This window comes from Kogia breviceps, chromosome 6 (assembly GCF_026419965.1).
Source record: "Kogia breviceps isolate mKogBre1 chromosome 6, mKogBre1 haplotype 1, whole genome shotgun sequence".
NCBI lineage: Eukaryota > Metazoa > Chordata > Mammalia > Artiodactyla > Physeteridae > Kogia > Kogia breviceps.
The window spans coordinates 8,178,914-8,195,189 of NC_081315.1; the positions used below are offsets into that span (position 1 = coordinate 8,178,914).

The following is a 16,276-nucleotide window of genomic DNA, read 5'->3' on the forward strand; positions in this document are numbered from 1 at the left end:
ATCCCAAGCTCAAAATATTCACTATCTGGATTTAAGAGTTTGCTGACTACTCTTCTAGACAGTAAGCGATGTATAAACCAGGACAATTTTTAGCGTATGTTTTATCTCATGCCTGATAAATAGTGTGTGCTAAATTAATATTCATTAATTCATAGAGAAAGGGATGAATTTGTCAAAAGTACCTTAGATTGTTTTGTGCTTTTATCCTCAAGATCTAGAAACTGTTTCTAGTGAAACTGTGCCCCAGGAATTGGTTTACTAATCTCTACTGGCAATGTTTTATATCTTTTACAATATTTGTAAAAATTGGAGAAATTATGGATCAAAAAATGGAAGTTTTCTAGAACTCTGCTTCATCATTGACTAATGCATTGGTTTTATAGTGCTGTCTTCTAATTATCTATATGCTAGCCATATATAAAAATAGATGAAATCACTTACTGATAGAAAATGAAAATCACAGGTCATATTCTCTTTAAGGTGAACAAAGCTAATTTTCAACTACCAGAAATTCTTTCAACATAAATGAACTATCCATTTTGCTGAACTTTTTTTTTTTTTTTTTTTTTTTTGTTGCGGTATGCAGGCCTCTCACTGTTGTGGCCTCTCCCATTTTGGAGCACAGGCTCCGGACGCGCAGGCTCAGCGGCCATGGCTCGCGGGCCCAGCCGCTCCGCGGCATGTGGGATCCTCCCGGACTGGGGCACGAACCCGTGTCCCCTGCATCGGCAGGCGGACTCCCAACCACTGCGCCACCAGGGAAGCCCTTGCTGAACTTTTATGAAGAGAGAAGAAGAGTGATCTGTAAGGATAAAAACCTGGTAAGAATATCATTTTTTACTTTCTGAAGTTTTTCATACTTTAAAGGGGGAACACATTAGTAGCTAGGTAGGTATCTTTTCTGATAAACTAAGATTTGAAAATTTCCTCATTGCAGTGCTGAATTTGCTAAAGTAGATGATCGTGGAAAACTTAAGCACCTTTCAGTCACAAAACAAGTGTATTTTCCTAGAAATTTATTTCTAGTTAATATAGATTCTTACAAATTCTAAAAAGTGTGGAAGTAAATAATTTAAGGTGGTGAGGTAAAGGAATGAATGAAGTTTTCCTTTTCTTTGGATTATCAAAACTGTTATCTCTTTTTAATTATTAGATACCTACAGAAAACCTCACTCCCATTATTTTCAGTGATTTTCCATTTGTCTTTAATTTGCTCTCCAAAATTAAATTATTGCAAGCTGATTCCCGTATAAAAATGCTGGTATGTATGTCTTACTTTTTTATTATGTAAAATGTTCAAACATATACAAAATAGAGATAATGCTGTATTAAACCACAGCACAAATTTTCAGCCATCATTAATATTTTGCCATACTTTCTTCATTTATCATTTTTGTTATTTTTGTAATTGTTACTATTTTTGCTAAAGTATAATATTTTAAAGCAAATCCCAGGCCCAATTTCTTTTCACCTCGCCATACTTCAGTACATTATTTTTGGTTGCTTCACTTTTGTTCATGCTGAGATTAATCAGTGGGTTCAGGTGGTGAACACATTCTTCCATTGTAATATTTCCCATCAACCTTTTAAAATAATTAAATCACAGTTGGTGTACAATATTATATAAGTTAGAGGCGTACAATATAATGATTCACAATTTTTAAAGGTTATACTTCATTTATAGTTATTATAAACTATTGGCTATATTCCCCATGTTGTACAGTATATGCTTGTAGCTTATTTTACATCTAATGATTTGTGCCCCTTACTCCCCTACCCCTATATTGCCCCTCCCTGCTTCCCTCTCCCCACTGGTAACCACTAGTTTGTTCCCTCTGTCTGTGAGTCTGCTTCTTTTTTGTTTTATTCACTAGTTTGTTGTATTTTTAAGATTCCATATATAAGTGATATCATTCAGTATTTGTCTTTCTCTGTCTGACTTCCTTCACTTAGCATAATGCCCTCCAAGTCCATCCATGTTGCTGCAAATGGCAAGATTACATTCTTTTTTATGGCTGAGTAGTATTCCTTTGTATATATATACCACATCTTTTTTATCCACTCATCCATTGGTGGACACAGGTTGCTTTCATATATTGGCAATTGTAAATAATGCTGCTATGAGAAGAGTTAACACCTGTCCTTCTCAAACTACTCCAAAAAATTGCAGAGTAAGGAACACTTCTGAACTTATTCTATGAAGCCAGCATCACCTTGATACCAAAACCAGACAAATATACCACAAAAACAGAAAATTACAGGACAATATCACTGATGAACATACATGCAAAAATCCTCAACAAAATACTAGCAAACCAAATCCAACAATATATTAAAAGGATCATACACCACGATCAAGCGGGATTTATCCCAGGGATGCAAGGATTTTTCAGTATCCACAATTTAATCAATGTGATATACCACATTAACAAATTGAAGAATAAAAGCCATCCGATCATCTCAATAGATGCAGAAAGAGCTTTTGATAAAATTCTACATCGATTTATGATAAAAAGCTCTCCAGAAAGTGGGCATAGAGGGAACCCACCTCAACTTAATAAAGGCCATATGTGACAAACCCACAGCTAACATCATACCCAATGGTGAAAAGCTGAATGCATTCTCTTAAGAACAGGAACAAGGCAAGGATGCCCACTCTCTCTACTTTTATTTAATATCGTTTTGGAAGTCCCAGCAACAGCAATCAGAGAAGAAAAAGAAATAAAAGGAATCCAGATTGGAAAGGAAGAAGTAAAACTGTCACTGTTCACACATGACATGATGCTATACACAGAAAATCCTAAAGATGCAACCAAAAAACTATTAGAGCTCATCAATGAATTCAGTAAAGTTGCAGGATACAAAATTAATATACAGTAATCTGTTGCATTTTTATACACTAACAATGAATTATCAGAAAGAGGAATTAAGGGAACAATCCCATTTACATCAAAAAGAATAAAAAGCTAGGAATAAACCTACCTAAGGAAGCGAAATACCTGTACTCTGAAAACTGTAAGACATTGATGAAAGAAATCAAAGTTGTCACAAACAGATGGAAAGATACACTGTGTTCTTGGATTGGAAGAATCAATATTGTTAAAATGACCATACTTACCAAGGCAATCTACAGATTCAAAGCAACCCTTATCAAAATACCAATGACATTTTTCACAGAACTAAAACAAGTAATTTTATTTATTTATTTATTTATTTATTTATTTATTTTTAAAATTTTTTGTGGTACACAGGTCTCTCACTGTTGTGGCCTCTCCCATTGCAGAGCACAGGCTCCAGATATGCAGGCTCAGCGGCCATGGCTCACGGGCCCAGCCTCTCCGGGGCATGTGGGATCTTCCTGGACGGGGGCACGAACCCGTGTCCCCTGCATAGGCAGGCGGACTCTCAACCACTGTGCCACCAGGGAAGCCCCAAAACAAGTAATTTTAAAATTTGTATGGAAACACAAAAGGCCCCTAATAGCCTAAACAATCTTGAGAAAGAAGAACAGAGTTGGAGGAATCATGCTCTCTGACTTCAGACTATTCTACAAAGCTACAGTAATCAGACCATATGGTACTGGCACAAAAACAGACACATAGATCAATGGAACCAAATAGAGAGCTCAGAATTAAACTCACACACTTATGGTCAGTTAATCTATGACAAAGGAGGCAAGAGTATACAATGGAGAAAAGACAGTCTCTTCAATAAGTGGTGCTGGGAAAACTGGATAGCTATATGTAAAAGAATGAAATTAGAACACTCCCTGACACCATACACAAAAATAAACTCAAAGTGGATTAAAGACCTAAATGTAAGGCCAGATACTATAAAACTCTTAGAGGAAAACATAGGAAGAATACTCTTTGACATAAATCGCAGCAAGATATTTTTTGACCCACCTCCTAGAGTAATGAGAATAAAAACAAAAATAAATAAGTGGGACCTAATTAAACTTAAAAGCTCATGCACAGCAAAGGAAACCATAAACAAGATGAAAAGCCAACCCTCAGAAGGGGAGAAAACGTTTGCAAATGAAGCAACTGACAAAGGATTAATCTCCAAAATCTACAAGCAGCTCATGCAGCTCAATATCAAAACAACAAACAACCCAATCCAAAACTGGGCAGAAGACCTAAATAGACATTGCTCCAAAGAAGATACACAGATTGCCAACAAACACATGAAAGAATGCTCAACGTCATTAATCATTAGAGAAATGCAAATCAAAACTACAATGAGGTATCATCTCACACCAGTCAGAATGGCCATCATCAAAAAAAATCTACAAACAGTAAATGCTATAGAGGCTGTGGAGAAAAGGGAACCCTCCTACACTGTTGGTGGGAATGTAAATTGATACAACCACAATGGAGAACGGTATGGGGGTTCCTTAAAAAAACTGAAAATAGAACTACCATATGACCCAGCAGTCCCACTTCTGGGCATATATCCAGAGAAAACCAGAATTCAAAAAGACACATGCACCCCAGTGTTCATTGCAGCAGTATTTACAGTAGCCAGGGCATGGAAGCAACGTAAATGTCCATCAACAGCAGAATGGATGAAGAAGATGTGGCACATATGTACAATGGAATATTACTCAGCCATTAAAAGGAACGAAATTGGGTCATTTGTAGAGACATGGATGGACCAAGAGATTGTCATACAGAGTGAAGTAAGTCAGAAAGAGAAAAACAAATATCGTATATTAATGCATATATGTGGAATCTGAAAAAGGTGGTATAGACTATCTTATTTACAAAGCAGAAATAGAGACACAGCGGTAGAGAACAAACATATGGATACCAAGGGGGAAAGGTGGGGTGGGATGAATTGGGAGATGGGGAGTGACACATACACACTGTTGATACTGTGTATAAAATAGGTAACTAATGAGAACCTACTGTGTAGCACAGGGAACTCTACTCAGTGCTCTGTGGTGATCTAAATGGGAAGGAAATCCAAAAAAGAGGGGATATGTGTATATGTATAGCTGATTCACTTTACCGTACAGTATAAACTAACACAATATTGTAAAGCAACTATACTCCAATTTATAAAAAATTAAAAAAGAAACCGTATGGTACTGGCACAAAAACAGACACAGATGAATGGAACTGAATAGAGAGCTCAGAAATAAACCCACACACTACGGTCAATTAACCTATGACAAAGGAGGCAAGAGTATACAATGGAGAAAACACAGTCTCTTCAATAAGTGGTTCTGGGAAAACTGGACAGCTACATGTAAAAGAACGAAATCAGAACATTCTGTAACACCATATACAAAAATGAACTCAAAAGTGGATTAAAAACCTAAGTGTAAGACCACATACTTTAAAACTCTTAGAGGAAAACATAGGCAGAACAGTGTTTGACATACATTGGAGCAATATTTGTTTTTCGATCCGTCTCCTAGAGTAAGGGAAGTAAAAGCAAAAATGAACAAATGGACCTAGTTAAACTTAAGAGCTTTTGCACAGCAAAGGAAACCATTAACAAAACAAAAAGACAGCCTACCGAATGGGAGAAAATATTTGCAAATTATATGACTGATAAGGGATGAATATCCAACGTATATAAACAGCTCATACAACTTAGCATCAAAAAAACAAACCGCCCACTTAAAAAATGGGCAGAAGAGCTGACCAGACATTTTTCCAAAGAGGAAATGAAGATGGCCGACAGGCACGTGAATAGATGCTCAGCATGGCTAATCGTCAGGGAAATAAATGCAAAGCAAAGCCACGATGAGTTGTCCCCTCGCACCTGTCAGGGTGGCTTTCACCAAAAAGAACACAAATAACAAGTGCTGGTGAGGACGCGGAGAGAAGAGGACCCTCCTCCTGGGATAATTAGTCTCCCAGAAGGAGAAGAGAAGGAGAAGGGAGCCCAGAGCTTATTTTCAAAATTAATAGCTGAGGACTGCCCGAAGCTGGGAAAGGAACTGGATATACAAGTGCGTGAAGCTAATAGAACACCTTATTATCTCAGTGCAAAAAGACCTTCTCCAAGGCACATTATATTAAAAGTGTCAAAAGTCAGTGATAAAGAATTTTAAAGACAGCCAGGGAACAAAAGAATGCAACCTACAAAGATAGCCCCACTAAACTATCAGCAGATTTCTCAGCAGGAACTCTACAGACCAGGAGAGACTGGAATGACATACTGAAAATATTGAAAGATAAAACCTGTCACCCAGTGTGGAGGAAAGGGGACCCTTAGCACACTGTTGGTGGGAATGTAAATTTGTGTAGCACTGTGGTAAATAGTATGGAGGTTTCTCAAAAAACTAAAGGGCTTCCCTGGTGGCGCAGTGGTTGAGAGTCCGCCTGCTGATGCAGGGGACGCGGGTTCGTGCCCCGGTCCGGGAGGATCCCACGTGCCGCGGAGCGGCTGGGCCCGTGAGCCGTGGCCGCTGCGCCTGCGCGTCCGGAGCCTGTGCTCCGCAACGGGAGAGGCCACCGCAGCGAGAGGCCCGCGTACCAAAAAAAAAAAAAAAAAAAAAAGTCTTGGACCTTGATTTGTCAGCCACAAGTGGTATCTTTCCTTCCCGGGTAGTGCCTGTGAGGCGCGCAGCCAGTTCTGCTTTCCGCTCGCCTCCCTTCTGTTTCTCGTCTCGTGCTTGCGTTGTTGCCACACAATATTTACACGCTGTTCCGTGTCGCTTATCGCCGTCAGCCTGAGCTTTTACTTGTGTATCTATAATCCTCATCCCAGCCCCTCCCCCCAGACATTACGCTGAAGCTTTCCCGAACATTTTTTGGATTGCTGAGGCTTGTTTTCTAGGCCGTTCCTCAGGAAAGGTTTGTATCTGTTTATCTATGATATTTCTACTTTGAAGACTCACGTGGTGAGACATGCAGGGGTCTGGGACATCACATGCACAAAAGGAGCCATTTCAGTTATCAAACATTTCCTTTATATATGCCCTATTAATTATATAGCTTACACGACATTTTCCAGTGAGCCGTGCCCCATACATCTATAAATTCCGTGTTTCTTTATAATAAGCAACCTAGATGGACAAGGTACATCCTGCTAAAAGCATCCTGGAGATAAGGACTCTTCCTTTAGTTGAGGTTATTAGTGTCTGTCATTAGCATGTTTACGAGGAGATTTGACTGAATCATCTCCTCTTTTGTTTCCCAGCTATACCCCTCTTAAAAGTTTTCCTAACATCCCTGGTAATGAGAGAAAATAGATTGTCTTTCCTTGCGAAGCCTAACTGCCCTGTAAGCGTCCTTTAAACAAGTCCTTCCCTACATGGTACTTTCTTCCACAGCAGCGCTCTATCTCTCCTGGCCACTGTGTTAGTGAGGGTTGAGAGGACAGTGGACCCAGGCGGTTGGCGTATTACGAAGCATTAGGGAAGATTTGAGGACAAGAAAACTCTAGTTGCAGTTGTCAAGGGTGGAGTTAGAAAGCAGACGCCAGAATCCTGTCTTCCAGGGGAGAGCTGATGGAGGCAGTCAAAATTGTAAGCTCCGAACCGTATGACCAATTCAAATGCATACATGTCGAGAGGGGAAACCAGTACATGGAGAGCGGGAGTAGAGGAACTGGACAGTAAGTTAAGCTGCAGGTCTCCAGTCCAGTTCTGGGCTAGGTGACGGAAGGGGGGCCTGCGGCAGGCCCCACACACACCTCTCCCTGCAGCAGTCAGTGGAGGGCTTTGCCGCACACTCCCTGTCACTCAGAGCCGCAGGACCGCGAGGCATCCCAGAGCTGCAGTGCCCTGGACCAAAGCAAGAGAAGACCCGGCACCAGGAAGGACCAGAAATGGCACTTTTCCACTTCCCTGCAAACCTGGAATCTCTTTACAACAAACATCTCAAGGAACAACCAGAAGAATCTAGGAGCATCATATATCCAATGCCCGGTACTTAGTGGTGGCGGAGATCTGGGACAGGGCTCTCCCAAGCCTGGAGCCACAGGTACTCTTGTCTCAGATGCTTGTAGAGGGCTTATATGGGCAACGACGCTCAGCCTGGAAACCTGGGATAGCATAGCTGTTATCCACCTGTCTTGCTGTCACTGTTGCAGGACAGGCCCCAAGAGGGTTGCATTGGTTTATAAACCCTACGTACTCCTTTACTGTCCTTGGGATAAAGCAGAAGCCCTAGAGGTGTGTTGAGGTCAAGGCAAGGACAGCAAGTCCAACACCTGATTTCTTTTTTTTTTTTTTTTTTTTTTTTTTTTTTTTTGCGGTATGCGGGCCTCTCACTGTTGTGGCCTCTCCCGCTGCGGAGCACAGGCTCCGGACGCGCAGGCCCAGCGGCCATGGCTCACGGGCCCAGCCGCCCCGCGGCACCTGGGATCCTCCCGGACCGGGGCACGAACCCGCGTCCCCTGCATCGGCAGGCGGACTCTCAACCACTGCGCCACCAGGGAAGCCCCGCAACACCTGATTTCTAATCCAAGGGAAGCTCAGCAGAGTCAACAGTATGGCACTCAATTGGTAAGGAAATGTCGAGAATTCAGAAAAGCTCCATGGAAAGTACTGTGCTGGGTGACCAAGAAGAATGCTAGCTACAAAATGAGGCCACCGGTGACATCCTTTTAGGGAGTTCCCGTGCAAATTCAGTACATGGATCACAGGTATTTGAAACAGAGGAGGAGTGGATGTTCTCTGGGAAAGCCTTTCCTCTAGTCTCCTTCCTGCGTCTGACACGTCTGAGCTCCTCCACTGCCCTTATGTTTTTGAGGATTATGGTGGCAAGAAAGACTGCGAAGTGGGTAACGCTGGGTGACTGCTGCAGCATGTTTACTACCACTGTTGCCTGTAAGGATTACGTCCCCTAGAATAAGTGATCTGAGACCGTTCAGCTGTCCATCCATGGTGAGTAATCCCCTATCTACAGTTCCCAGCTGCCACAGATCCTGCCACCTCTTTATCTCCCGTAATATAGATACGATGTTCTTTTCCTTAAATCGTTACAATCTGAGTGTATATAGCAATGGTAGGCATAAATGTGTGCTATATAAAATACGTTTATTTGAAATAGTAAACAATTCCTAGTATTCCTATGAGGATTCCTAACATGTTTCTTTTTCTAGGAATCAGAAGGGAAAGAGTGCATGGATTTTGGGCCAATAATTCTGCAAGGAAAGGATGAATCCCCTCCATTTACACTTAGAGTCAGGCAGAGTCACCTAGTTGAAGACGCTCTGTGTCAGTTACGCCAAGCCGAAGTCACTGACCTGCGGAAAGTGTTAGTGGTACAGGAAAAAGCCTCACTGGATAGTTTTACCAGCGTGGGAGGGACACATTTATAGAATGTGGCACAGGAAGAGCCTGTGTTTGCAACTACAGTTATCAGCCTAATGGTTTCCAGGATTCCTTGCTTGTGCTTCAGAGAAAAGCTACGGGGTGTTTAATTGACCACTGGGGTTACGGGTTAACTAGTAGTTACCTGTGGCTACAGACATGCTGCTTAAGGAACCATCCCAGAGCACCGTGACTTAAAATAATAATTTTACAGATCTGCAATTCAGCTGAGGGTCTGCTAATCTAAGTTGAACTCATCTGGGCGGCTTTGCAGGTTTTGTCTATACTTGTGTACATGTTTGCAAGTTGGCTAGGGATTGGCTGAGCTAGGCTAGGCCCCGGCCAGGGCCGTTTGGCCCTGGGCCCTGGTTCCTACGTTTTCCATCTTCTTCCTGGGACCTGCAAACATGTTCTCACAGCATTGTCAGAGGTACGCGACGGGAAGCCCAGTCACACGACAAACATTTCTTCAGTCAAAGCAAGTCACATGGCTGAACTCAAGTCAAGGGCTGGCAGAATACACTCAGCCTCTCTAATGAGAGGAACTGCCAAGTCACGCGCAAAAGACCTGGGTCGAGCAGGGGTGAAGAACTGGGGCTGTGAATGCAGCCAGCAGGCAGCAGGTGCGACAGATACTTATCCTGCATGTTGGCTCTAGTTCTGGTCGTAGACTTCCCGGTACATTGGTTCCAATTCTCGGCATCCTTCGCTTCGCCCTTTGTGGGCACCTGTAGGGGTTTCCCTGTGTGGTACCTCGCGTCGTTTGCCCACAGAATGACGGCTAACTGTGCCCGTGAGGGCTGGCATCTGGCCAGAAGCGAGTGGCTTTTCCTGCTGTCAGCCATGAGGGGAAGAGTTAAGTTCTCAGAGCAGAAGTCAGAACCTCAGGGTGGGCCTCACACAGGAGGGGTGTGCCCCCCAGCGTGGGGCTCTCATGGAAAACACAGAAACTGTTTTACAAGCCAGACTCTCTAGTTGGTGTCTCCCTATTTTCCTTCAAATCTTGATCGTGGGGAAATCAACAGAGAATGATTCTGTCTGCAGGAGATGGCCAGGAGGTAAGAAGGCAAACTTCGAGACAAATCCAATCGAAAGATAGACTCTGAACAAGGCAAGGCTGTCAAGGCCCAGACTGTGGCAAAGGCCGACTTGCTGGTGTAAATGGGCAGGAACAGGAAAATCAGAAGCGTTGGGAAACCTGGATGGAATGTGAGGCCGGCCCTTGGAGGTGACGGCCAGTGGCCTAGGAGTTGGTGGCTCAAAGTGCCCGTAAGTAAGATTTTCTAGGCAAACAGAAGAGAAAGAGAACTCCTAGTGAAGCTTGCTGATACTTGTATTAAAAAGAGAAAAAGAAACAGACAGAAAGGGAAGGATAGAAGGAGTAGTTAGAGAGGTGGTAGGAAACCCCGGATCGTACTCAACTACAAAGCCCAGGGGTAGACTCTGGAAGAGAGGGACCTGTTCTTTTCGATGCCTACAGGAGCGTATTCTGAGCAGTCAGCCCTGCAGGCTCCTACAAAGGTGTCCCGCCCAGGCTGACGGGGAGGGCTGTTTATCTGAAGTCCGAACGAGGGGAGAGGCAGGAGAAACCAAGTAATTGTTGACTGGAGCCCAAGTTTTTTTTTTTTTTTTTTGTGGTACGCGGGCCTCTCACTGTTGCGGCCTCTCCCGTTGCGGAGCACAGGCTCCGGACGCGCAGGCGCAGCGGCCACGGCTCACGGGCCCAGCCGCTCCGCGGCACGTGGGATCCTCCCGGACCGGGGCGCGAACCCGCGTCCCCTGCATCGGCAGGCGGGCTCCCAACCATTGAGCCACCAGGGAAGCCCCTGAAGCCCAAGTTTTAAAGCCTGAGTGATGAGAGGAAGACAAACAAGAGAGAAGAATTGAGGAACTTAGAGGTTTGAAGCACATCAAAATGTGGTTCGAGACACTGGTCGGCGTAACTGGAGGGTGCTGAGTCTGGCCGGAACCCCGCTTCGCTTGGCTCACGTAAGCGCGGAAGGGACCCATGCGCTCACTGTACAGTAATCTGACAGTGGGTAGGTTCACGGCATCCGCTGCTCGGAAGCAGATTGAGGGAGCACGGAGCACAGTTAGGTAAGGAGAGCGGATTCTGGGAGTCCTGGTGATGGCAGGTTTGCAACTTTTCCGTAAAGGTCAAGGCATTATATTTTATTTTATTTTATTTTATTTTTTTATTTTTTTTGTGGTACGCGGGCCTCTCACTGTTGTGGCCTCTCCCGTTGCGGAGCACAGGCTCCGGACGCGCAGGCTCAGAGGCCATGGCTCACGGGCCCAGCCGCTCCGCGGCATGTGGGATCTTCCCGGACCGGGGCACGAACCCGTGTCTCCTGCATCGGCAGGCGGATTCTCAACCACTGCGCCACCAGGGAAGCCCAAGGCATTATATTTTAAATCTGGACCTGGGACTGTGTTCTCTTGCCTCGGTTGAATTTATTAAAGAAATTCGTTCTGTGGGAGAAGGGGTGAAGTCCGAGCTCTTCCACTGTATATTTGAAGATATGACCAAGAAAGAATATGGGAGGTTCATACATCCTGAAGAGGGTTCCTACGGGCAGTTGCCTGTCGATGTAAGTTTTTATTTGTTTTCTTACGGTTTTTCAGAACAGAAAAAGTATACCATATACTGTAACATGAACACAATATATACTAATGTGAAATTGGGTCACATAAAGCCTTGCTACTCAAAACATGCTCCACAGCTCAGAAGCTCCAGCGTTACCTGGAGCTGTGAGAAAAGCAGAATCTCCGGCCCAGGTCAGAACATATATTTTTTAATAAGATCCCCAGGTGATTCATATGACCATTCAATTTTTTTTTTTTTTTTTTTTTTTTTTTTTTTTTGCGGCACGCGGGCCTCTCTCACTGTTGTGGCCTTTCCCGTTGCGGAGCACAGGCTCCGGACGCGCAGGCGCAGCGGCCACGGCTCACGGGCCCAGCCGCTCCGTGGCACGTGGGATCTTCCCGGACCGGGGCACGAACCCGTGTCCCCCGCATCGGCAGGCGGACTCTCAACCGCTGCGCCACCAGGGAAGCCCGAACATTCAGTTTTTAAACAGCTTGCATAAAGTATACTTGAGATACGATAAACGGCACATAAAGTGTGCAATTTGGTGAATGTGGATGTACATCTATAGCCATGATGAAACTCAAGACAATGAACATACCCGTCATCCCCCAGAGATGCTCCGACCCGCTTCTGATCCCAGTCCTCCCTGCTTCTACTCCCTGCCCCATGCCCAGGCAACCACTGCTCGGATTCCTGTCACTATAGCAGAGTTTGAATTTCCTAGAATTTTCCATGAATGGAATCATAAGTAGTCTTCGTGTCTATCCTCTTTCATTCAGCATAATTACCCTGAGACTGGTGCATGTTGTTATATGTATCATAGTTTATGCCCTTTTACTGCCGAGTGGTATTCCGTGGTTTAGATGTACCACACTTTGTTAATCTAGTCTCCTGTTGATGGATATTTGGGTGGTTTCCTAAATTTTAAGAGGCAGTAATCTAGAGTTTCAAATTAGGAGAGAAATTGTTAATAGAAGCCTAGAGATAATTGCTAATTCTAATAAGGTGATTCATTTATGCAGTGATTATATTTTTACAAAGATCCTCAATATGTAAGCATTTCCTCAAAGTAACAAAAAAACTTCATTTCTGTATGAGTAACACGGAGCAAATAATTCCAAAAAGAATCACATGTTGAGCCTCAATTTATTGATCTCCTTGCCCATGAACTTCCAGAATGTTCTTCAGATGACATGCTGGAGTTTGGAACCCAGAAAGAACAGGGACAGGAGGAGGAGATGAATCTTTTTTGAGAAAGAAGGAACCTCTAAAAGATAGGAATGGCCAAGGTGTGCCGGTGGTAGGATTTTTATCAATCAACAAGCTTTTGCTGGCTGTTTCTTGAGGTTCCCACACTGTATTAAATATTGTAGAAGATTCAAATTAGTGTGTGACACAATCTCTTTCCTCTTGAAACTTTTTGTATATGTGGATGGAGCAATAAGACTAAAACACCAGGAACTTTATCAATTTTTTGAAATTATAGGCTGCTGATTTTAAGTGTTGTAATAGTTGTGGAGAAACACAGTAGGATAGGGAAGGAAGCCATCATGTGGGCTTCTAATCCCAGGGTCCTAGTCTTGAGTGCTAATGGCTGTGTAATTTAGCCTCTCTGAGTTTTCAGCTTCCTCACCTATGAAACAGCTGTCATAGTTTCTGTTCCGCCTGCTTTACAGAGCTGTTGTGAGATTAAAACGAGGTATATCAAAGTGTGAAGCACCGTGAAAACTTTAGGGAACTATACAACTTTAAGAGATTTCATCAGGACTTTTCCCTTCCTCTTTCCACAGACCCTCACAGTCAATGGCATCGGTCACCTTCCCTGACCCATATGCTCATTCCTGTAAGCACATCTGGGTCGAGGCTGCATCACAGAGGAACACTCCTCTGACACACACCTGACATGCCTGGTGCCCACTGCACGTGTACATAAAGTGTACCCTTCCTTCCTGGTGTCATTTTTGTACATGACTCTGAAGACAAAGACTGTGAAATTAAATAGTGAAAACCTTGGGTGTATAAGGCTATCTGAGCATGCTTTTTCATATTCCAGATGTGCTATTAGTAACAAAATGCAAATTCATTTATTCAGTATTCTGAACTGTTAAAATTTGTATTTTAACTTATGGAAGAAATTTACTTTATATTATAGCCTGTGTAAGAACCTCAAATTTTGATTTTCCTGAAGCCCATTTTGTTTCTAATTTCTGACTTTTAGAAAAGGGAACCAAACCTTTTTTTAAATAATCTAATGATCCCTTTGGATTATTGATTATTTATAATATATTAAGGACTTTTTTCGTTCTCTTTCCACCTAAATTTGAGAAGAAGAGATATTTCCTCTTTGGGGTGCTGTGTGGACTCTCCCTGTACAATTTTAATGTTGTCAACCTCCCGTGCCCACTGGCTCTGTTTAAGAAACTTCTGGACCAAGAGCCATCATTAGAAGATTTAAAAGAACTCAGTCCTCTTTGGGGGAAGTAAGTAAATATAATTGCTTTTCTAGGACTATATTTGGAGTCAGTCTCAGTAGTTTAAATATAAATAATGTTATACACACAGACAGGGTCTTCAGTTTCAATAAATGTGCATACTCTTTAGATGAATTTGAATTTTGGCATGACTTATAATCAAGTAAACATTTTAAAATGGAGAAAGGCCAAATGCTCCTTAATTATCAACCAGCACAATAAACAGAAATCTGGCCTGGTCTCTTGAGTTTATACAGATGGAAACAGTTGCTGTGGATAGTACATGATATTCTTAATGAGAATCATGCATGCTATATTTGTTTTAAATAAATCCTATTTAATCATTTCATTTATTTTAATAAATCGGCGTGTCATCAACTTTATATTTTTATTTTTTATTTATTTTAAATTTAATTTAATTTTTTATTTTTGCGGTACGCGGGCCTCTCACTGTTGTGGCCTCTCCCGTTGCGGAGCACAGGCTCCGGACGCGCAGGCTCCGGACGCGCAGGCTCAGCGGCCACGGCTCACGGGCCCAGCTCACGGGCCCAGCCGCTCCGCGGCACGTGGGATCTTCCCGGACCGGGGCACGAACCCTCGTCCCCTGCATCGCAGGCGGACTCTCAACCACTGCGCCACCAGGGAAGCCCCTGGTAGTTTCTTAAAATGATATGACACAGCAAGTCCATTTTTATGACACAGCAATTCCATTTTTAGGTATTTACCCCAAAGAAATGAAAACATTTATCCACTCAAAGGCTTGTTCACAGTATTCACAGCACTTCTATTCTCTGTGGCCACAAACCGGAAAGGACTGAAAAGCCTGCCTATTGGTAAATGGATAAATTGTGGTATATCCATATAATAGAATACCACTCAATAACAAAGAGGGAACTACTGATGAAACACTACAGGATGAATCTCAAAAGCCTTATGCTAAGTGAAAATAGACACAAAAGACTGCACAAGTTTGAGTCCATTCCTAAGAAACTCTAGAAAAGGCAAAGATTTATTGACAGACAGGACATCAGTGGTTGCAGGCACCGCAGCGTGGGCCGTGGGACGGCACAAGTTTCACCACGAGGCTGCGGCAGAGCCCCCCAACAGAATGCTTAACAAATTTCAGCTCTCCGGGCCACCATAGTTTCTGGAATTCTGCACGTTCGCCTGTGTCAGGGCTCCTCCTAGTGGAATTGCAGGGCTGCTTCGAAGGCCACCTGGTCCAGTTCAGGTGGCCACTGCCCGCCCGGGGACACCTTCTCAGCCCTGCCCACCCACCTCTTCACCAGCCAGCGTCCTGTTTACTCTGGCCACAGTCCAAGCCAGTCGTGAGTCATCGAGTTTCCCTTTAACTTTTCGTTTTCGATTTCGCCCCCTTTAAAAAAAAAAAAAAAAAAAAGGCAGTTTCGATTCTCTCGGACACTGCCGGCTCCGCCCCCAAACAGCACATTGGAAGCCCGGCGTCGGGGCAGGGGCGGGGTAGGGAAGCTGCGGTTCCTCGACGCCGCCGCGCGTTCCGCTCGTTCCGCCTCCGCGCCGCGACGCTCGGGGGCCCGTGGGCGCTCTTGGAGCGGCCGTCTCCCCCTCTCCGTCTCTCGCCACAGCTCGGTCTCTGCCGAAGGCCCGGAGAGCGGAGGCGCGGCAGTGGAGCCCGGGAAAACGGCGATGGAGCGGAGGCCACGGAGGAGGTCGCGAGGCGGCGGCGCGCGCTTGGCGTCCGGGCTGGTCCCCGCGTCCCGGCCCGCGGAGCCGCGGGATGCGAACCTCTGGCTCTTCCCCAGCGCCACCCCGCTCCTCAAAGTGCTGTCCCGGAGGACCGAGGCGACGCGCCAGATGTGCTGCACGCGCGAACGCCTGGCGGTGCTGGAGCGCGGTGGCGCCGGCGTCGAGGTCCACCAGCTGCCGGCGGGGAGCGACGGCGCCAGGAAGCCGAGTGAG

General features: G+C 44.3%; 2 protein-coding genes across 5 annotated transcripts in view; both read left to right on the top strand.

Moving 5' to 3' along the window:
* LOC131758814 (probable E3 ubiquitin-protein ligase HERC6) overlaps positions 1–527 on the top strand; it is a 133,400-nt gene extending 132,873 nt beyond the window's left edge. The window contains 1 exon segment of the mRNA XM_067035486.1: positions 481–527. The gene's annotated coding sequence lies outside the window, so the exon portion shown is untranslated.
* Positions 528–8,829: 8,302 nt separating this feature from the next.
* The window catches only part of HERC5 (HECT and RLD domain containing E3 ubiquitin protein ligase 5), a 50,043-nt gene continuing 42,596 nt past the window's right edge, over positions 8,830–16,276 (top strand). For 2 of the 4 annotated variants that reach the window (XM_059066837.2, XM_059066839.2), the window contains exons 1-2: positions 14,209–14,347; positions 15,943–16,271. In XM_059066837.2, coding sequence (XP_058922820.1) covers positions 16,004–16,271 — 268 coding nt within the window. In that variant the 5' untranslated portion in view covers positions 14,209–14,347; positions 15,943–16,003. Of the gene's footprint in view, positions 8,849–11,582; positions 11,869–14,208; positions 14,348–15,942; positions 16,272–16,276 lie in introns of those variants that run through there. The other 2 variants (XM_067035475.1, XM_067035476.1) reach the window with 2 other exon arrangements.